This window comes from Muntiacus reevesi, chromosome X, assembly GCF_963930625.1.
Source record: "Muntiacus reevesi chromosome X, mMunRee1.1, whole genome shotgun sequence".
Lineage (NCBI taxonomy): Eukaryota > Metazoa > Chordata > Mammalia > Artiodactyla > Cervidae > Muntiacus > Muntiacus reevesi.
The window spans coordinates 81,216,782-81,239,892 of NC_089271.1; the positions used below are offsets into that span (position 1 = coordinate 81,216,782).

At 34.1% G+C, this 23,111-nt stretch overlaps 1 protein-coding gene across 1 annotated transcript in view; it reads left to right on the forward strand.

Moving 5' to 3' along the window:
- Positions 1 to 23,111, forward strand: part of LOC136154110 (protocadherin-11 X-linked) — an 823,611-nt gene that overhangs the window by 454,122 nt on the left and 346,378 nt on the right. Inside the window, exon 5 of the mRNA XM_065916351.1 lies at positions 12,232 to 12,261. Coding sequence (XP_065772423.1) covers positions 12,232 to 12,261 — 30 coding nt within the window. The remainder of the gene's footprint in view (positions 1 to 12,231; positions 12,262 to 23,111) is intronic.

Sequence of the window (23,111 nt, forward strand, 5' to 3'; positions counted from 1 at the left end):
CCACAATTTATTGTGATCCACACAGTCAAAGGCTTCGGCATAGTCGATAAAGCAGAAATAGATGTTTTTTTCTGGAACCCTCTTGCTTTTCCAATGATCCAGTGGATGTTGACAATTTGATCTCTGGTTCCTCTGCCTTTTCTAAAACCAGCTTGAACATCTGGAGTTCATGGTTCACGTATTGCTGAAGCCTTGCTTGGAGATTTTTGAGCATAGTTTTACTGGCATGTGAGATGAGTGCAAATGTGCAGTAGTTTGAACATTCTTTGGCATTGCCTTTCTTTGGGATTGGAATGAAAACTAATGTTTTCCAGCCCTGTGGCCACTGCTGAGTTTTCCAAATTTGCTGGCATATTGAGTGCAGCACTTTCACAGCATCATCTTTCAGGATTTGAAATAGCTCAACTGGAATTCCATCACCTCCACTAGCTTTGTTCATAGTGATGCTTTCTAAGGTCCTCTTGACTTCACATTCCAGGATGTCTGGCTCTAGGTGAGTCATCACACCATCATGATTATCTGGGTCGTGAAGATCTTTTTTGTACAGTTCTTCTGTGTATTTGTGCCACCTCTTCTTAATATTTTCTGCTTCTGTTAGGTCCATCCCATCCAGTATCTAGTAGGTAAATACAAATGTAATTGCCCACCATTAAAATCAATGGATATGACTACTTTATAGAAACACATAAGAATTTTCTTTCTGCGCTAATAAAGTACTATAGGGAATATACAATATTTATCTAGTTGGACTTGTTCATATATATTTGAAACATAATTCAACATCTAATTTATTGCTAGGTATTGAGGCACATAGACCATTAACTTCTAGTAGTATAATATTTACTTTTTATGTATTTATACCTAAGACTTACAATAGGCTTGAATGAGAAGAATATTTCCTTCTTGATTTATGCAATTTCAGCACATAGTATAAATCTCTGCACCTCGATTTCCAAATATGTACTATTAGCATAATTACATTTACCATGTTCAACTATTTTAAGGATAATTCGAACAATGTTTATTAAATACCTAAGAGAGAATCTGATTCATAGGACTCTTAAAAAAGAGTAGATTTTCAAAATTGTTGGGAAAGAAAAATATAGAAGAAAGGAGGGATCAGAGGAAGAGGATTTTATTTTACTTTATTTCATCTTCAAAATAATCTCCAGAGGTAGGAAGGCTATGAATTGTTATTGTTATCTCCATTTTACAGATCAATTAACAGATTCAGAGATCTCAAAGAACTTGCTCAGCATTAAACAGCTATGTGCTTTCTCGTGGTATGATAGTATTTTATTCATCTGCCCCATTGTAACATTTAATATATAATATTGTATTTATTGATTACTACCTCTGGCTTCCCTATTAAATTCTGAGATCCCTTTGGGTAAGGCCCTTATCCCATTCAGTTTTCTATAATTTAGAATATGTGTACATAGTACCAAAGAGGCTTCTGCTAAATGTTTCACAGGTGAGTGAATGATCTGAAAGTGTGACCTGTATCTGTTTATTTAAAACTGGATATTCTGTTTCTATTGTATGGTATGCTTGCTTATGATTATCCCCGTCCTCCAAAAATATATATATTGTATAGAATACAGTGATTGGTGTTCAATAATCTTTCAGTGCATTTTGGTTTGATAATCAGAAAATAGAACAATCTATTTTACATCCTCATGTATTTTTTGTTGTTGTTGTTGTTGAAATGGGAACATATTCCCTTCACTATTTGTTTGCATCAGAACGAATTACCAAAAAAAAAAAAAAAAATGGCAAAAACAGCAGAAATGTACACTCTCACAATTCTGCGGGTTCAAATTCTGAAATCAAGGTATCCTTAGTGCCTCTGAGAGCCCCAAAGGAATGCTTCCTTGTTCCTTCCAGATTCTGGGGACACTTGACAATCTTTCTCATTCCTTAGCTTGTAGCTGCATCCCTCCAATCTTGGCCTGCCATCACTTGGCTACTTCTTTCTGTTGATCTGTGTCCTCTCAGTTGATAGAATCTACCTGCAATGCAGGAGACCCGAATTCCATCCTTGCACTGGGAAGATCTCCTGGAGAAGGGAATGGCAATCCTCTCCAGTATTCTTGCCTGGAGAAGTCCATGGACAGAGAAGCCTGATGTGCTGCAGTCCACGGGGTCCCAAAGAGTCAGACATGACTGAGAGACTGAGACTTTCAAATTTCTTCTTAAAGGACACCAGTTATTGGATTTAGGGCATCTCTAAATCCAGGATGATTTCAACTCAAGATCCTTATCTAACATCTCAAAATTTTTTCTTACAAATAAGTTCAAATTTTGAGTTTGGAGTGGACATGAGCTGTTGGAGTACATTATTTTATCCATTAAAGCTATTATGCTTTGTTTGAATTGACATTATTAAGACAAACTTAATGAAGCCTCGCAAACCTAAAAGCAATGCATTCAGCTGGGGAATAAATGAAGGCATTTGAGTTTCTGTTTTTTTAAATGACTTGAAATAAAGTTGAAATTCCACAGAAAATGCATGAAAAGTAGAAATTCAGCATAAAATTGCTAGAGGAGTTTGAAATTGGGGAGAATATATCAGTAATCAGCTAAAAGCTCAAGAAAACTGAATGATAATCTTAAAAAGGAATATTTTTCCCATATAGAAAATAAGCCAGAAATGACAATTGGTATCAGACAGTTGTCATAACTTACTCTTCTCTAAGCTAGGCAATATTAGTTTAAAATTAAAGCCAAAGGATAAATTAAGTATCTTAGTTTCAAGTCACACAATCAGAAAGTCACATGCTTAACTACTATTTATATAAGATTAACATTTAACTTTCATTTGAAACAATGCTAATGAACTAATAACACTACTTTCAAGTGGTCTTTGTTTATCTCAGAGTTTGATATAAAGGCAGACACATAGGTTGCTTTTAAATTTTTATTTTGTCATAGATCTAGTTATGCTTTCATCTATTATAAAAAAAGAGACCTTCACAGAGGTAAGCAGTCTGGTAGCTACTGCACTTTAAAAAATGTTTTCCTTTTAGAAAAAAGAAAGATCATTTGTATTCTGATGTTTATTCTCATAATCACTTTATTACTTTGATGCTTATATTGTAACATCTACAAGCTTTAATAGACACAATGCAGCATTGTCAGCTTTTTACATTTCATGAGAAGGACATGTTAAATGATCTGTAATTTAAAATGATGCTAAAGACAACTGCATACATTTTTGGCAGCAAACAGAGGTATCTTTATGCAAAATTCAAACAATTAAAAATGAGACATTGTTTCAACTGACAGGCAATATTTTCAGAAAGCAGATGTGTTTGTCACATTGTTTTTGTTACTGTCACAGTATAAGAATATTTCAGGACAAGAGTAGGGTTTTGAAAAAGCCAGAAAGATTATGTGAGAGCAAGTGCAAAAGTATTCTACCCCAACCCTGTCTTCAATAAGAAATAGTGGATTTGGTATCATCCATGATATTCTGCTTCTAGGTCATTTTGAGAATATTTTACTCTTGTTTAGCTTTATTAGATCAATTCTAGTATGAATTCTGAATAAAGCATTGTTTTTTTTTCCCCTGTTTAGTTTGACTCTCATTCTGGTGCTACATATAATCTCTGCATGTTCCAAAATTCAGGACCCATGAAAAATCATTTCAACTGGATTTAATCCAGTACTCTCAATCCCTTTCCCCCATATTCAGCAAATGCAGTGTCATTGTTCCATGGACTTCCCTGATGGCTCAAGGGGTAAAGAATCCTTGGAATTCAGGAGACACAGGAGATGTGTGTTTGATCCCTGGGTCAGGAATATCCCCTGGAGGAGGAAATGGCAAGCCACTCCAGTACTCTTACCTGGAAAATCCCATAGACAGAAGAACCTGGCAGGCTACAGTCCATGGGTTTGCAAAGAGTCAGACATGATTGAGCATGCACACACACACACACTATACGGTAGGTGGACTTGAATAAATAATAATTTGGCAACCATTTTAAAAAGTTTCATTCAGAGAGAATTTCCTTAAAGTATTTCAAATTATGTGTAAATTCATGTCTGGACTACTGGAGGGGGTAGCCATTCCCCTCTCCAAGGGTTCTTCCTGATCCAGGGATCAAACCCAGATCTCCTGCATTTCAGGTAGATTCTTTACTGTCTGAGCCACAAAGGAAGACCTATATCAAGACATAGATAACTTTTCAACCCTTTGAATTAATGAGTTTGGCAATCTGTTCACTGATATCTTAGTAACAAGGAATAGCACGTTAAGTTCATATATTAACAGTAGAATAGTTCATGTTACATAGTTTTACAGACCCAATTAAAATAACTTTGAACTCCAGCATATAGTTTAAAAGATATTTAGACAGGTATTTAATTATAAATTTTCTATTACTTAATTCTAATATTTAGATGGTATTTAATTCTAAAGTTAATAAGTTAAAATAAAATTATATTGTTGGGAAAGGTGTGGAGAAATTGGAACACTTGTACACTACTGATGAAAGTGTAAAACAGTGCAACTGTTTTGGAAAACTGTCTAACATTTCCTCAAATGATTTAGCATAGAGTTTTCAGCCATTTCACTCCTAGGCATACAAGTATACCCAAGAGAAATGAAAACACATGTCCAAGCAAAAACTGCTGTATGTGTTTACAAGTAACATTATTCATAATACCCAAAAGGTGTAAATAACCCAAATCCCCATTAATTGATGAGTGTTTAAGCAAAATATGGTATATCTATATGGTGAAATATTACTTGGACATAAAAAGGAATGACTTACTGAAACATGATGCACCATAGCTAAATCTTGAAATCATTATGATAAGTGAGAGAAACCAGCCACAAAAGGCTGCATATTACATGATTTTATTCATAAGTCCAGAATAGAGAAATATAAGGCGGAAGTAAGTTAGTGATTGCTTAAAGTTTGGGAGAAACAAAAGTTTGGGGTGACAGTTAAAGGATGTGGGGTTTCTTTTTGAGGTGACAAAATACTCTAAAATTAACTATAATGACAGTTGCAGGTACCTGTGAATATGCAAAATAACACTGAATTTATCCTTTAAATGGATGAATCCTACAGTATGTAAATTATATATCAGTAAATGTGTTAATATGAATCACCAGCAATAAGAACTAACATATATATACTATTAAAACTGCCAACTACTGTTCAATGCTCCTAGTTTACTTTAACCCTTGTAACAAATACTGCAAGGTAGGAACTCATATTTCTCTATTCTATAGATGATTAAACTAAGCCAAAATGACAAGAAGAAGCATGCCTGGGGTCACATAGGTAATAAGTGACTGAGGCAACAGTTGAATCCAATCACTGAAGCTCTAAAATTTTTACTTTCCAATAAGAGTCATAATCAATTATGCCCCAGCTCTAATTACCTATGCAATTAAAAATAGAGGAATATCTTGTTATTTAATTCAATCTATAGATATTTATTGCAGGTCTCCTTAGTACCAGGCACTGTTTTAGGCATTAAGAATATAGCAGAATTCCAAAACTTAAAATGACAAAATGTGTGCTGCCATGGAGATTACATTCTAGAACTTTGGAATTCAGAAGAGCTGAGGTGAAAGCTTACAAGTAGAGTGACTAAATAAATTTTGTCACCTCTTTGATTCACATATTCCTCTTTGTAAAATGGGAATGATTTTTTCCCATCAAAGTGTCACTATATCATTTCAGAGAGATGACACTTGCAAAGCATTTACTGAAATGCTTCACACTCAATAAATGAAAGGTGATGACACCAGTGGCAGTGAAAGTTATAGTAATATTAATCCTGCCATTGTCACAATCATCATCACCATCATCATTGAGTGTAGCCTCTGAGTTGTGTCCAACTCTTTGCGGCCCCTTGGACTATAGCCCTCCAAGCTCCTCTGTCCATGGAATTCTCCAAGCAAGAATACTAGAGTAGGTTGCCATTTCCTTTTCCAGGGGATCATCCTGACACAGGGATCGAACCTGGATCTCCCACATTGCAAGCAGATTCTTTACCATCTGAGCCACCAGAGAAGCCCACCATGATCATCATTAAATGTAGCTAATGCCCTGGTTTTAGTGTAGGAGGAAGATACAGTTTTCTAAAGTTTTGCTTGGATAAATTCATATAGCTACTTGTGAACTTAGGACTGAAACCCAATGATCTTCTGATTTCAAATTTCATAATCTCTTTACTGATGAGTTGACACTATGTATACAACTTTTATACCAATTTGAAATTTAGAAAAAAAAAAAAAGAGAGAATAAGGCAATAAAAATACCTAGATATATTCTCTTAAATGTGTTCTATTGAAATGGTGATTTACATTTTAGAAAGAAAATAGTAAACATGTTGAGTACATTTAAGTTTACTATTTTTATTAGATTCACCAGTATCTTTCCATTGAAGCCAGCAACACTTTAAGTTGATAATTGAATAAATTTCTGAAATAAATGTCACATGTACCAGCCTACTAAAAAAAATAAACTAGGCCATGATAGTTACATGGAGATTTAAATCAAGTAAAAATTATACTTCACATTCTGGTATTTTTAAAGTGTATATTAGGGGGAGGGGTAGGCTTACCTGGTATAGTATTAATATTAGACCTGATTCCTTAGGCTTCTAATTTGTTATATTATAAACACACATGCACCATAAAGACTTTTTTTTAACTTCTCACCTAGTTTTGGCCATTTGTTAGACAAATATTTATTCGATATCTACTCTGTGTATACAATCATAAATGCTTTCATTTTGACTATGCCACTCAGAAAAGTTACCATCACAGCCCTGCTCATGTCATCAGAAGTGCTTTTTGTTATTTTTGACCACAGTGAACATCTCAATTTCCCATTGCACCTGATCCAACTGACAAAAACTGAGTCACAATTGGATGGACATAGAGATTATCATACCAAGTAATGTAAGCCAGGGAAAGAAATATAAATATCATATAATATTTCTTGTATGTAGAATCTAAAAAAAATAAATGATACAAATGAACTTATATCATGGTGGTGGTTTAGTCCCTAAGTCATGTCTGACTCTTGTGACCCCATGGACTGTTGCCCACCAGGCTCCTCTGTCCATGAGAGTTCCCAGGGAAGACTATTGGAGTGAGTTGCTATTTCCTTCTCCAGGGGATCTTCCTGATCCATGGATCGAACCTGGGTCTCCTGCATTGCAGGCAGATTCCTTACCAACTGAACCACCAGGAAAGCCCAAGAATTTATATACGAAACAGAAATAGACACATAGACATAAAAAACAAATGTACAGTTACCAAAGGGGGAAAAGGGGAGAGACAAATTAAGAATTTGGGATTATCATATGCAGACTACTATATGTAAAATAGATAACCTACTGTATAGCACAGGGAACTATACTCAATATTTTGTAATAACCTATACGGGTAGAGTATGAAAAGAATATATATATATATATATGGATGACTGAATCACTTTTGCTGTGCACCAGAAACTAACACAACATTGTAAAGCGACTATCATTCAGTTAAAAAAATTAGTGATGGTTAATGCTTTATTGAGTGATCATCGTAATAAGCTTTAAAAGCTATCTATCCTTATTAAATGAATTGTCTCTGTACACATACCTTTCTATTTCTTTCCTAATCAGTCGGCAGGGTAGTAATTAAGGATAAACTCTGATGTCTTTGTTCTCTAACATATTTCTTCCTCTTTCTGTTACCTGTGTTCAGAAATGTGGTGTCATTGGCGTCTAACTTTAGTTCCTACGACTTTTACTCTGTCATTGGGGCTTCCCTGGTGGTTCAGGTGGTAAAGAATCTGCCTGCAATGTGCGAGACCCAAGTTCGATCCCTGGGTCAGGAAGATTCCCTGGAGAAGGGAGTGGCTGCCCACTCCAGTATTTTTGCCTGGAGAATTCCATGGACAGAGGAGCCTGGTAGGCTACAGTCCATGGGGTTGCAAAGAGTCAGACAAGACTGAGTGATTAACACTTCATCTATCATTGGCCTTAGTGATCAGAAATTCTTAATAGTTATACTCAAGAGGATATATGCTCTGCAAACAACATCAATACATGAAAGAATGAAGGTAGCAGCTGTACTTTATGCATATAAGCAAAGGAAGAGAAGTGGTAAACCTGGAGATGGGTAAAAGAAGGAACTAGGATTTCTCAGAGAACCTGCAGGGAGGCCATACTCTTTTGAGTTAGAGATCACTTCTTGACCTCATACTTTGTTCTTGCTGCGTTTGTTCTGAATGCACAGGCTGAAAACAAAGATAAAATACGAAAGCACATGGATATTGAGGAATACCAAAATCCTTTGATTTTATTTCTTTCAATTATATGAATACAGTTATAGCCTCAGTGTATACTTGGATAACTCTTCACTGTGATGACTTATCTACCACCATATTCTACTATGTGATACAGAAGAGAGCTAACTAAAATTTAAGGTTGATCTCTTAGTTGGATCATTCTCTTGATATTAACATGCTTGCTCCTCTTCTGTTCTATATCTTACCCCTCTTTCTAATGAGTTAATCAGCTCTATCAATCTTGAAAATTAGACAAAATAGGAGAAATATTTATTTATTGGTAGTAAGAGAATTTATTTACACTTAGAGGTTGATAAGAATGTGTGAAAACTACTCGATGTGTGTATATTATAGAAATTTCTGAGCTCATAAAATTCAGACTGGTGAACTTTTCTCCCCCCTTCACTATATATAATTTAGTTTGGACAGTGATTTTGTTGATTCAATATTCATCTCTTGGGGTTATTTTAAAAAAACATAAAATGATTAAAAATCCATGTCCTCATTAAAATAGAAGTTGTTTTCAGCATGTGTTTTCCCTTCCAGAATTGATTTTTTTTAAATGTTTCTATCATCAAATCTGGTATCAAAATGCCAATCTACTCACGTGCCTGTCGATATATTTCTGTGTTGTCTTTTAATTCTAATGCTTGTCTAGTTGTCATGAGAATGGCCCACTTATAGTGACAGATTGTGTTATACCTATGTGGTAAGAAAACTGCAAAGACTATCATTTTAATATTTCCCACTTGATCTATTTTGGGCTTTTCTCAATAGAAATTCTCAAAGAAGGGCAAAAGTAGCACAGCAGAGGCAATTGCTCTTAATTAAAATGTATAATTTAAGGAAATAAACACATATTCTGGAGTTGTCTTTTTTCACTGCAGTGATAAAGAAGTGCTCTCCTCAATATTTGACTAGCCTTAATTATTGTCATCAATTTTTCAATAATCCACTGATTTTCTGAGATAGATATAACTAATGTTTTCATATTTTCACTTGTCTTGCTAAGGATTTTGAGTTGCTCAGTAATAAGTGGTAAAACATCTAACTAAAATCTACTGTGTTTTTGAAAGTAAATTCTAATGGAGCAAATATAGAGAGATCTATTGTTGTTCTATAAAAGAAAGAAAAGTATTTCTTTTAATCTATTTATTTTAATTGGAGGCTAATTACTTTACAATATTGTAGTGATTTTGTCGTACATTGACATGAATGTTATACTGTTATATACGGATAAAGTTTTGAGTGCTTTTTTGTACATGGTATTATTTCTGTAGGAAAGTTGATATTTTTAACCTGTTATTTAAGAATTATCACTCATAATAAAGGGATATGTAAATACCAATTGTTTAAATACATTAAAATCCAAGGAATTTTTCTTCAAAGAGATTATTCAAAGCATTATGCTCAGACTAAGGCTTCACAGACAAATGAATTTCTAACACAGAGCCATTGATGGCTGAATCTGATCAACGCATAAGAACAATATGAATATTTAAAATTAAAAATAACTATCCAAAGTGGAAAGAAAAAAAAAAAGCACACTTTGGTTTCCTTATATAATAGAATTGTGCCCATGTCAGGATATCTGCTTCAAATATCAATTTTGCAAACTTAAGTTATATTAAAATGACAGGAAAAAAATATATGTAGATATACCCCTTTTGGTCTGAGAATAAGTCATTGGATAACAAAATATAGAGCCTTTGTTTTGTTTCAAGGCAAATCATGCTCAGAGAATGAGATTAACTTTGCCAATATTTTATTTAACACAGATCTACTCTGGGAATTATAATTTCACAAGTCAATAGCATATAGATAATGTCCCTTAATAAGCCAATAAACAAATAACATACTCCAAACCAATGATAGGTTAATTATACTATTGTTCCAGACAAAGGGCATGATGAAAGGAATAAGGTCCAAATTTATCTGAGGTGTACCTTTCTGTTGCAGGAAGGGTGGCCCCTTCCAGAGCCTGAGAGTGAGCTCTTGTCTAACATTTGGAAATGAAATGTCCAAGGAGACACATTTACAGACAAAGCAAAAGATTTTATTGTAAATGGGCGCTTGGGTGGAGGGCAGGAGGGTAAGAGAAACCAGAAGGACTATTCTGCCACATGGTGTGCAGTCTCAGGTTTTATGATAATGAGGTTAGCTTCTGGGTTGTTGCTGACCAATCATCTTTCTTGGCTCATGTTTGATCTGACTCAGGGTCCTCCCTTGTGGTGTTTGCATCTTTCAGCCAAGATGGATTCCAGAGTGAGGGTTTCTGGGAGATTGGCGGGAGATCTTCTCTCCCTTTCTTTGACCCCTCCCAAGTTCTCCCAGTTAGTTTTCAGTGGCAGCATTACATTCTTTATCAGGACCTCCTGTTTCAAGACAACTCAGGCAAGAGGTTATCATTGTGTCTGGCCAAGGCAGTGGGTTTCCTTCAGCAGTTCCTTAACATTTCTATGAGATGGCTTTTGGGAGAGAGAGAGCTTAGCCAACTGAGAATTGATGTTCAGTTGTTAGTGCAAAGATGAAAGTCCCTTATTACCAGAGCATATCACTAGAAAATGAAGGCATTAATGCTGGCCAGCCTGATAATCTCCCTCCAGGCCACTGCATGATTGTCACTACTGCTAAGCAGAGATCCACCTTCCTAGGCAGGAGTTAATACTCCAAAGTCAGAGAGCTATTTAGATCAGCAAGAGTCACCTTGTCCGGACTGAACACTCTCAGATGGTTTTCATAGACTCTGGATATTTGTACTCTTAATATCTCTTTGCCATAGTTGCATCTTCATCTGCTCTTCATTGATAAGACCCAGCAGTGCCCCTTAGTATCTGAACTACTATTGAGTACTTATCAACAGTTGCAAATGTTGATGATGACATCTTGATGTAACAACTTCAGTTCTCTTATCAAAACAATATTACTTTTAAAAACTTTGTTCTTAGATCAAAACAGCTTAATATTTGTAGTGAACAAATTATCAAAGCACTGTACAACAGCATTCATTTCCTTACTATATTTATTGTATCTCTTTTTGTACATACCCTTATTTCAAATTCAACTCTATCTCCTCCCCAATTTTCTGAGATGCTCAAAGAAACATTTACACAACTGTAACTATGGTAGGAAAGTGTGAAAAAATATTAGGAGAAAAGACTTTGGGGACCATAATTAGCTAGAAATGTTAGGTACATGATACTTTTATCATGTGATGTATTCATCCCATACAAAGGAGAATTAATTCAAGGGATAAATGGCCTAAACACTTACAGAGTCTTCAAAACCAGTTTACTGCTCATTTCCTGAGATTGAATGGGATGAAAAAAGAAGTCTTAAATAAAAGCAAAAACAATGACTTTACTATGATGGCTGCAAAAAGGATTTAGTTGAACAGAATTGAATTAAGGTGTTCCTAAGACCCACAAAAATTAATATTTAGGTATTTAGAGATAGTATTCAAAGCTGTATAGATATTTATGTTTACTCCTAAATCATGAATCTCCAACCAGCTTAGATTTTTTTTTTTTAAGAAATGTGTTCATGCTTGAGATAAAAACTCATCCATTTTAAAATGAGTGGAAAATAAATGATATAATAACAAAATATCTTACTGGAAAGATGTCTTTTCTTGGCTAATGCCTATGTGAGCTAAGCATATAAGAATTTTTGATGCCAATCAAAGGTTTTATATTGTTCTACATATTGTTGCATGATATTTACAATGTTGTTAATATACTTTTTCCGAAACCACTGAAGAATGCAACACATAAAAATAGTTTCACTAGAAGACCAAAATTGTGTATTATTGCACTGAGAATATTGACATTTTTAACGTACTTGCAATAACAAATTGAAACTGATTTTTTGTTTTTGTTTTGTTTTCCTTTGCTTCCTTTGCCAACATTTTATCCTAAATCAGCGGAAATCCGAGGGGAAAAAGGCAGTAAAGGTAAGACGCAAATTTCAAAGAAAAGTGACTTCAAAATTTGTTGTGCTATCTTTTCTTAAATTTCTGAAGCTACAGTAGCTACTAAGGGCAGTTAAAACTGTAAGTATTTAAGATGACATATGCTGCAGTTCTGCCTTAAAAGAGCTTAAAGCTGAGCTGTCTCTACATTTTGTATTACTTACACAGTCCTGGAAGCAATTTTCAAGGCTTATTTTATTTTTCACCAACACTTTCTTTTCCCAATGTGCCTAAACAACATACTGCTGACAGCATCACTTTGTGAATGTTCTGGTAATGTAGTTACTTTATGATAAATTTTGGCAATAGAAGGGACCATTTTGGTGTCAGTTTACAATTAACAGTGACAGCAAAAGTTAGTAAATATGAAGCATGATGATGCCGGATAAGGTCACAGATAACAATACTATAAACATGGTTAATCAGTAGATTGATGTTCTCTGAGAAATTGGGCTTTAAAATGTCATATTTCAATGTGAATTTTTTTCTAATTGAAATGTAATTGATGTACAATATTATGTTAGTTTCAGATGTATTACATCGTGATTTGACATTTGGATACATTATGAAATGATCACCACCATGATAAATCCAGTAACCATATACAATCATATAAGTTATCACAATATTATTAACTATATCCTTTATGCTGTATATTACATCCACATGACTTACCTGTTTTAAAACTGGAGGTTTCTATCTCTTCTATCTCTCTATCTTTACCTCTGCCAACCACATTTTGTTCTCTGTATCTATGAGTCTGTTTTTGTTTTGTTTTGGTTTTTAGATTCTGCATATGAGATCCTACAGTTGTTGTCTTTGTCTGATTTATTTAACTTAGCAAAATACTTTCTAGATTCATCCATGTTGTCACAAATGGCATGATTTTTAATGGTTGGATAATGTTCTATTACATATATACATACGTACCACATTTTTTTATCCATTCATCTACTGATGGACACTTAGGTGTCTTCCATATCTTGGTTATTGTGAATAATGCTGCAATGAGAGTTGGAGTATATATATATATATATATATATATCTCCTTCTGATTTAGTGTTTTCGTGCTGTATCATGTGGCAGTTCTATTTTTAATTTTTTGAACAAACTCTATAATGTTTTCCACAGTATCTATACCAATTACATTCCCACCAACAGTACACAAAAGGGTCCCCTTTTCCATACATCCTCACCAATATTTGTTATTTGTTTGTTAATGATAGCCATTCTGACAGGTGTGATTTGAAGTTCCCTGATGATTAGTCATGTTGAGTATCTTCTCATGCGTCTGCTGACCATTTGTATGTCTTTGAAAAAAATGTCTATTCTGTTCCTCTGCCCATTTTAATCAGGTTGTTTTCTTGTGTTGAGATGTAAATGTTCTTTGTGCATTTTAGATATTAACCATTTATCAGTTATATCATTTGCAGATATGTTCTCCCATTCAACAGGTTGCCTTTTCATTTTGTTGATGGCTTTCTTTGCTATGCAAAACCTTTTGAGTTTGATGTAGTCGCATTTGCTTAATTTTTGTTTTGTTTCCCTTCCCTGAGAAACAGACCCCCCCCACCCAAATATTGTTAAGACCATGCTGCCAATGTTCTCTTCTAGGAGTTTTATGGCTTCAGGTCTTACATTTAAGTCTTTAATCCATTTTGAATTTATTTTTCTATATGGTGTGAGAAAGTAGTCCAGTTTGATTCTTTTACATGTAGCTGTCCAGTTTTCCCAATAACATTTTTTGAAGAGACTTTTCATGTTGTATATTTTTCCTTCCTTCAATGTGAAAATTTTAAGTTCTGCTCATGTATATATGAACAGTCTAGCTTTCTAGAAAAATTTGAAGTTTTTTACTATTGAAAAAATAAACTAAGTCACACATATTGTTAAATTTTAATTACCTCATTGATTAGACTGCACCACCACTAAAAATAAAAATAATTCACTGTCATTTATTTCCTAGAATTTATGCCTTGGTTTCTTCACCATGTTTTGAGGTTGAAAGAAATGGGTTTCCCTTAAGCTTATGATGGAAGGTATTTTAGAAATTAAAATCAGTAAGCCTTAAATGCTGCTCATATTAGGAACCAAAATATTGCCATAACCATATGCTAGGTTAAATGTGATTTTTTTATGTGTAAGATTAATTATCTTCCTATAGTTTGGGAGACTAAATTTTGTTTTTGAAAAACAACTTACCAAAGGATGGTCTAGACTATGCTAGAGGTACTCTGTTAGCTCTGGATGGCTTTATCAAGTGTGAGAATTACCAAAAAATGGTGCCTGAGTAGAATGTCAAAATGTATTTTCATTAGTGTTTGAGAGATAAACTAAAATATCAGTATTAGAAAATTTTCACTTTCTGAATTTCCAAATGCCTTTCTGAACTATCTTATCACTGTGACCTTGGAATGATGACTTTTTGAGAACTAACTGCCCCAGAAGGCAAAAGGTCATAGAAGAGTTCTACAATTTAAAGGAAGGAAGCAAAGGTAATGAAATGTTACTAGCTATATAAAGTGAAAGAGAGAAGCTCTACAGATTTTAGGTGTTCCAACATTCTCAATCATCTGATAAATTTAGAAATGGACCTGTTTTCTCAGTCATAAGCTGGAATTTTGAAGAACAGAATGGCAAATTTTATCTGGTATAGTTATTCTATAAATAGAAAAGTATTTTTTTTTTATTTTTTAAAAATTAAGCCTTTGTATACAATGTCTGGGAGAAATCAGAAAGTACCTGGCTCCTGAAATTTTAACTTAAAACATTTCAATTGTGAATATTAAAACATTAATATAATCTCAATATAAGAAGCAATAGAAATGGTGGTTTTAGTGAAAGATTTTGGTTTTTGTTTTGTTTTGTTTTGTTTTGGTCAATCAAAGCAAATCTGGGCCTTGGGAGAGATTTTATTCAGAATAGAGAGAAAGGTCTGATCTCAGAAATCTGCAAGTTTTTAAAATCCAACAAAATATATATATTTAAGTTAAAAAGAGTAAGCAGAAATAAACAGAATTTTTAAATAAGAAACTGGACAAGCATGATAAGTGACCAGTGAGATCCACCAGGAAAAGTGTCTTGCTGTGGTCCGCTGATTCCCAGGAGACCCATATAAAGGGGATGTATTCCACAGTTTTATTGCTTGCTCCTTGCTTGGGAGCAAGCAGAGCTCTGACACCTGGAGGAAAGAGAGATGCTTGACTAAAGTTTGGTCAAGACAAAGTCTTGTAAGAGAAGGAGGTGGCAAGGGAATGGTCATATCCCAGGTCTCAGGCAAGTCCCTGGGATGGGCCCCCAAGGGAAGGTCTTTGGCTTTGCACAGTCAAGGAGTCCAAGTAGAATAGCAGCCGATTTATTCAGGCAGACACACACTCCATAGGCAGAATTTGTTCCATCTCAGAATGTGAGAGGGCCCTGGGGAATACAGGTTGCTAGTTTTTATGGGCTAGGTAATTTCATAGGTTAACAAGTGGATTATTCCAACTATTTCTGGGAAGGGGAAGAGAATTCCAAGAATTGGGACACCACCAACTTTTGGGTCTTTCACTGTTGGCCTCCAAACTATAATGGTGCCAGTGGGTATGTCATTTAGCATATGCTAATGCATTACAATGAGCATATAATGAGGCTCGAGGTCCGCTGGAAGTGAAATCTTCCGCCATCTTGGACCTACTAGGTTCTAACCAGTTTATGTGGCATCATGTTTTTCTTAAGAACTGTGTCATTCTTTTAATGGTTGTGCCCTACCTACTTCTCTCCCACCTCAAAATCAGAGAATAGGAAAGGGACAGCTGTGAGCAGTTGGTCACTTTTCCCAGCAACTTTCTATACCAAAGTAAACACAGCAATATTAACTCACTAATATTGTGCTTACTCTGTTCAAAGCACTGTGTGTGTGTGCATACATATAAGTGGATATATGTATATATCTATACTTCTATACCCACATCTGTGTCTCTATACCTACTACAAATTTAGTCTTAACAAGAATTCTATAAACTCTTTTACAGATGAAGAAATCATGGTACAGAGAGCTTAAGTGACTTGCCAGAGTATAGAGCTCACAAGTAGAAGAGATATGGTTTGAATCCAGACAATTTGTTCAGAATACCTTTTAAAAAAGAAAAGAGAAAAACTTGAAATCATAAAACAAATACTTCTTTCATTTCAAAATTGTTTTTTATGTGTGTGTGTGTGTGTGTGTTTTAGTAATTACCCTGAATATGTTTAATGTTTTAAGATGCTTCTGGAAGAATAATATTAAAAAAAAAAAATTACTTCTGTCAACTCTGATGATGCTACTTATCAAGCCCTTTCACTCCATACCTAGCTTGATGTAATATGGTTAACATATACTATGGAGATTAGGTCTGTCCTCTGATGCCCTTTATTTTTGGTTCATTGCATTTATATATACATTTGATTTTGGATATTAAATTCATATTTTGGATATTAAATTCAGGAAGCTATAAACCTTAAATATATAGTGTCAGAATATTCATTAACCTTGGATTTATTGCAGATGTTTCCATAAAAAGTTCAATAATCTCTTGAACTTCAATGTAGGCTTTTAAATTTAGATTATAAAATATGGCTTTTATTTTCAGTTCAATTCAAAGTGAAAAATATAAGGTTCCTGCATTTGTTTAAAAAAAAAAAAAAGGGCCCCATATTAGCCAAGAATGAAGTATCTAAATGAATGCTTTGTCCTAGAGTCTCAAACATCAAAGGACCTAGAGCTGCTCAATGACTGCCCTAGCTATTTACATTTAAATGACTTCAGAGGCCTCACCAAACAGACTAGTTTTAGATTCCAAATCAGAGGTTTTTTTTTTTTTTTTCTTTTTTTTTTTAAGACTCCAAATCAGAGGTTTAAAGTACAAAGATAAACAAGTTTTTCTACCTCCCTTTTAAAAGATTATGTTTCATAGAGAAGCTAGTGACATTCAAAGAGAAAAGCAAAGCAAATGCCATACTCCATAGTGCCATCATTCTTTAGTATGGGAGGGCTAAGAGCTAATGAAGGGGAAACCACATTCCAATACATAACCACCTATGATTGAATAAATTGCTGTTAGCTACGTTTATTTTCAACTTGAGAGAAGTACAATTGCTTGGACCTGGTTAATATTAAAACAAAGCAATGTTTCTTGCTCAAACACAAACTGGTTCCCTTAGTATTAACCTAAAAATTTCCACTTAGACTTTTTTTTCCCCAAGATCCCTCCCCCTTTAGCTAAGCCTGAGTCCAAATTGCCCTCAGGCTTTGCACAAATGCCCATGCTTGTTAAAGAGTATGTTCACAAAAGTTCTAAACTGAAGATGGCAGAAACAGAACTGAGCGAGGTCCTCAAAAAAGTATATTTCTTATTTCTTTATATTTGCCTGAGGGGAATTTACAAAGTGGCTTCTTTCAGACTAGGCTAGCGGGTATTGGAAAGAGTAGCTATAGTCAAAAAGCAAATAAAAACCATTGTCTGTCTTTGACCTCTCCTCTTCCAGACCTCTGGTGTTTGTGTAACCATTTGCTCCAAGGCTGCATGAAGAAGAGGGAGGCAATGAGAATGTGGAAGAATGTGTATATATATATATATATGTATGTATGTATATATGTGTATATATATATATTATATACATATATATATATATATATATATATTAATCATTTTAGTGGTGTCTCCATGGCACTTCTTCCTCCCTTATCCTATTCAATAATCCAAGAATATTGGGAAGTCTCTTTTTTTTGGGGGGGGGGAGTTTCTTCATCATAAATCATCCTAACTGTATAATTTAGGAGTTTGAATACAACACAGCATATTGAGATATTTTTTAAAGGTTATCTCTAAATGAAACTAATTTAAGAGTATGTTTATGAAGAGATGTATCCACAAGCCTTGGCTTTAATGAAATATCATTTTATACATACTTTTTGCAGCATGATAAGCTAACAAATGCATGAAGCTAAATCTACAGCAATTGTGAATGCTATTTCTTTTGTACTAAACAGTTTCCCTTATCAAACATTCAATTAAATGTTAATAATGCTATGAGAAAGTTAAATCACACTAAGTGCTCTAATTTAGCATTACCACCCACAAGCAAACCTTTTTACCTTTTTCCTACATATGTTCCATAGATAGGATCTTACAGGGATATTGTACTACAGGTATATTCTGAATCTTTTGGCAGTGTCTTAACAACTTCTTATTTTGCTTTGGAATAGATTATTTAACTCAATGGGTAGTGACTGAAAATTTAGTAGCCAAAAATGTGACAGATAATTTGAAGGATATCTCTGGTTTGATCTTTGGATTCTCCTTCTGTGCTTATTCAAGACTTCTGCTTGCATCTGATATTCAATGTTAAAACTGTTAATGTAGTTATCACCATAAATAAATATCTATGTTTTCTTACATGCTTGTTTTGTTGATCTGTTTTTAATTTATTTTCATTGCTGGGTTTGTTGATCCTATAGCCCTTATATACAGTGATTACAAGGACTCCATGATTTTGAATTATTTCTCTTTTTATTACCATAACTTGATTATCTGCATTGTATTATCCTATCTGGTTAACTTGAACTTTTCCTTCTTAGGTCTTCTAATTGTTCATATCCCAATTTATGAGATTTCTTCCTGGTTATATTTCTTTCCCCATCTCATCATTGCCATTCTTGACTTTTCATTCTTGGATTCTCACTCTGTTTATAGTGCCAGTTTCCAACTGCAGTCCCATCACAGGTCATATTCTCCATAGGTCACTGAATGCTCTTTGGTAAAAGGAGAAAAAAATCACAAAATTGTACTTACTACACATTCACAGTATTAAATATCCCCTGTGGCTCTAGGTATTGTTGAGAAGCCTTTCTATGCTCCTTTTCATTAACTTTATGCCCTGGGGCTTGAATGACTGTCCCAAACCTTTTCAACTATCTTCAAATTTCTTTTACAACTTCCAACCCTGAATTACTTTAGGTCCTACTGTCCTAAGACAGAAAGCATCTTTGTAACCCCAATATATCTCTGATTTTCTTTCTAGTGTCTTATTTGTTCCCTTTTAATTGTTGAAGTATCTAGCTCTTTAGTCTCTTTCTACACGCCATTTCCATTTTTCCTTTAAATATACATAAATGTCATTTGTCAAGGAAAATAAATGTGAAATAGCCACCCCTCCAAGTAGACTAAATACTCTTTAGTCATTGCTGCAATTTACTACTAAATTGAGAGAATCATATCTATTAACTGCATTTTCCGACCACACACTTTCTGCTATAATCTATTATCTTTCCTTCCAGTTGAAATATAACCCTTTCATCATTTGTCCAAGATTTTCTGCTTACTATCTCCAGAATTTCTGTTACATTTGACATTTTAACAACTGTCCCTCTCTCAGTATTTCTGGGAACCTTTCTTCCATAAAACCATCTGTGATCTGTCCATCCATTTCTACACATAAACATAGCGTTCACAACTGAATTGTGAGTTCATGTTAATAAAGAACGTATTTCTTCCGTATCTTTTCAATTCTCAGTGTAGAAAATGAAAACTTTTCCCTATTAGATCCTTTGGCTAGTCTAATAATTAAATTGATAAAAGATAGATTAACAGGAGAAAACCAAATTTAATTTCATATGTATGGGAGCTCAAAATGCTCAAAGAAGTAACCAAAGCAGGCAGCTTTTATACCTTTCAGATAAAGAAACAATAAATTTGTGAAGAATTGACAATATGCAGGGATTTGGGTTTGGGGTAGTAAACTTAGTAAAGAAGTAAGGTAGCAAGGATTTTCTGTGCAACCTTTCAGCCCAGACTTCTTTGACTCTGGTGATGAGAATCTCTATCTTTCTCCTTGAACAGAAAAGATATCTTTCACATTGGAGATTCATTTCCTGTTATTAGAGGGAAAAAGGAAGGTCAGAGTGTCCTTGCACTTGCTGTTTCTTGTTAATTTAATTCAAAATAATTAATATGCTGAAGCAGTATATCTTGGGATGGCCTTCCCTGAACCTATCACTAGCACACTATCCTATCATGTTTGCTTTTTTATAAATATTTGCTGTATTTGTCTTATTTTAAATTTCTAAATTTTCATGAGCTTAACCGAACTGACTTAAACCAAAGGAAACTGACTTCTACTTTCCCAAAATAAAATGTGGAGTATTCAGCTAATGTAGTAGCAAATACTTGATTATATAGGGATTTATAAACCTTTTTAGGGTCCTCTAACTTCATGTAAAATATAAGGAAATGCATATCACAAACAGTGAGCTACTCTTTAGCCCTAATTCAGGCAGTTGTAACCTGTTCTTTGGTGTGTGGGGAAGTATCCTAAGAAAATCAATGCTGAGAAGAATCTTCTTTTTAAAACTTTGATGCTCTGAATATTTTTTTCAAGTATTTTTCTGTAAGGTCCCAACTGACTGAACTGTCCAGTTTGGGCTATTTCTTTAAAAATGTTATTTTTCTTTCCACTTATGCTAAAAAAGTGGATGGGAGGGTGCCTGTACTGTGTCCTCTTCCTTGTCCCTTAGTGAAAAACTCTAAGCCTCTCTTGAAAATGTTTTAAGTCTTTTGCCTACCCATTGTCTCACCTTGCAGCATCAAAATTTCACCCATTATATCTCTGAGAAACAGATGTTTTCACTCTGTGTGTGGCATAGTACTGAGGACAGTCTGAAATAAAATCATACATATTCATTTCAATTGTATGCCCTATTCTGAACGTAAGGGAAACAATAGTGCCATCTTAAGTAAAGTAAGTCAGAGTTTTAAAAGGTTTTGAAATATATTTTATTCAAAGAAGTAGAAAAGAAGAAAGCAATTTCAAGGTGTATTTGAATAGCACTCTTATGTGTATTAAATACACCCTTCCCAGGTCTTTAGCTTTACAATACTGTTAGGTGTAGTTGCAAATTCAGTCTATCCTGAATGTACTCTTTCCATTTTCACAGACTGGGCAGTTTTCCATTCCTTTTTTTCTCGTGACTATTGAAAGTCCTTGCTTCTGTTCAGTCAGTGCCATCTGAGTCAGTACATAATTTAGATGCCTTGTCTGGTACTGTCTATGAATAACTCAACCACTGGTACATTGAAACTGGTACTCTAAAGTATACTGCTCAGATTAGGATTTATGCCTCTGATCTCAACCAAACAATTGAAACAATTACAATTCTATTCTAAACTTAGATTTTCATATCAGAAACAGTGACATAGATGTTCTCACTGCTAAATTAATGACACCTTTGAAATGGAAAATTACCCTTGTTTTAGTTTATGAAAAGATTTATTTTGCTTTCATCTTCTTTTGGTTTACAGCTTTATTGGAGATATAATTCATCCATTTAAAGTTTTAGTGTTTTTTTAAAGTTTACTTTCCTATTTTTTTATTGTTTTAATTGAAGTATAGTTGATTTACAATATTGCCTGCACTTTAGGCATATCACTTTCTTAATTCATATATTTTGATTTCTGAAAGTAGCTAGGAGAGGAAGCTTTCTTAAGCGATTTATTGGATAATGTTTTCTAATAAACTTTGCCAATATCATTGCTATAGAGATATCTGCTGACTACTTTCTTTTGGACTACTAGATAAATCATGTTTATTTCATTCAATCATATGTTTTTCTCCATGACTGAGCTGAGGCTTAGTTATTCCATGATCTATAGCTTTTTTGCCACCAGTAGAGGACAGATTCTTTTTCAGTTTCTACTGCATATATGAGTCATGTTCACATATGTTATACCATGTTCTTTAGCAGTGATGCTAATTTTTAATTGTTTTCTAATATCCAAAATTCTGTGATCTTTATAGTAACAAGATATGTAGAATTTTCATTGAGTCTTTCAACCATCAAAAACTCCTTTATTATTTTAAATATTTATTGTATGTGTTATGTCCCTTAAGCAGCATGATTTGAGGACTAGAACAAGCACACATTAATGACAAATGTTATAAGTAGACTAGACTCATGAAAGTAGATGAAGTCTGGGAATACATGACAATATCAATTCAAATATTTTCTATGACAACATATCTGGATTTAAGAATGCAGTATGTGCGTGTTAGTTCCTTAGTTGTGCCCAACTCTTTGGGACCCCATAGACTGTAGCCCACCAGGCTCCTCTGTCCATGGGATTCTCCAGGCAAGAATACAAATGAATGTCATTTCCTTCTCAATGGGATCTTCCTGACCCAGGGATCAAACCTGGGTCTCCTGAGTTGCAGGCAGATTCTTTACCATCTGAGCTATAGGGAAGTCCCATTAGAGTGCAGTATAAGTGGAGTAATAGTGCCAGTCATCTTTTTTACCAAGCAACATTTATATTGGAAGATTCAGGAGTTTTCTTCTGAACATACATTTCTTCAATAGAAATAGTTAGCAAGTGTTGCTAAATCAGACATTTATAAATACAAACAGAAATTTTAGAGTCTTGTATCTTGTGATCATTAGGTTAGATACATTATCTTTGACATACTTCCTTGTATTCTTTTATTTCTCACATATTAGCCCCTCATCATGCATTTAATTTTTAAGGTGGGCAAGTATCCCACTTAACTCAAAGGGAACTCACAGGGAAGCCTCTGAGAATTAATCATCAGATGTTATCTTACCAAAAAGCTATGAACATGTTAGTTAATTTCCTAGCCCATCTATTGAGGATTCCTGTTAAACTAGTCTACCTCATTTACTTAAATTATTTCTTTATGGCCTAAAAGAAGTTTCTAGGATTAACTTTTATGCTTTAGAGACATTAAAGTGATAAATTTTACAATCTAATGTTGAGGTATACAGAATTAATAATTCAAGATGTCTAGTAACTTACTTAGTC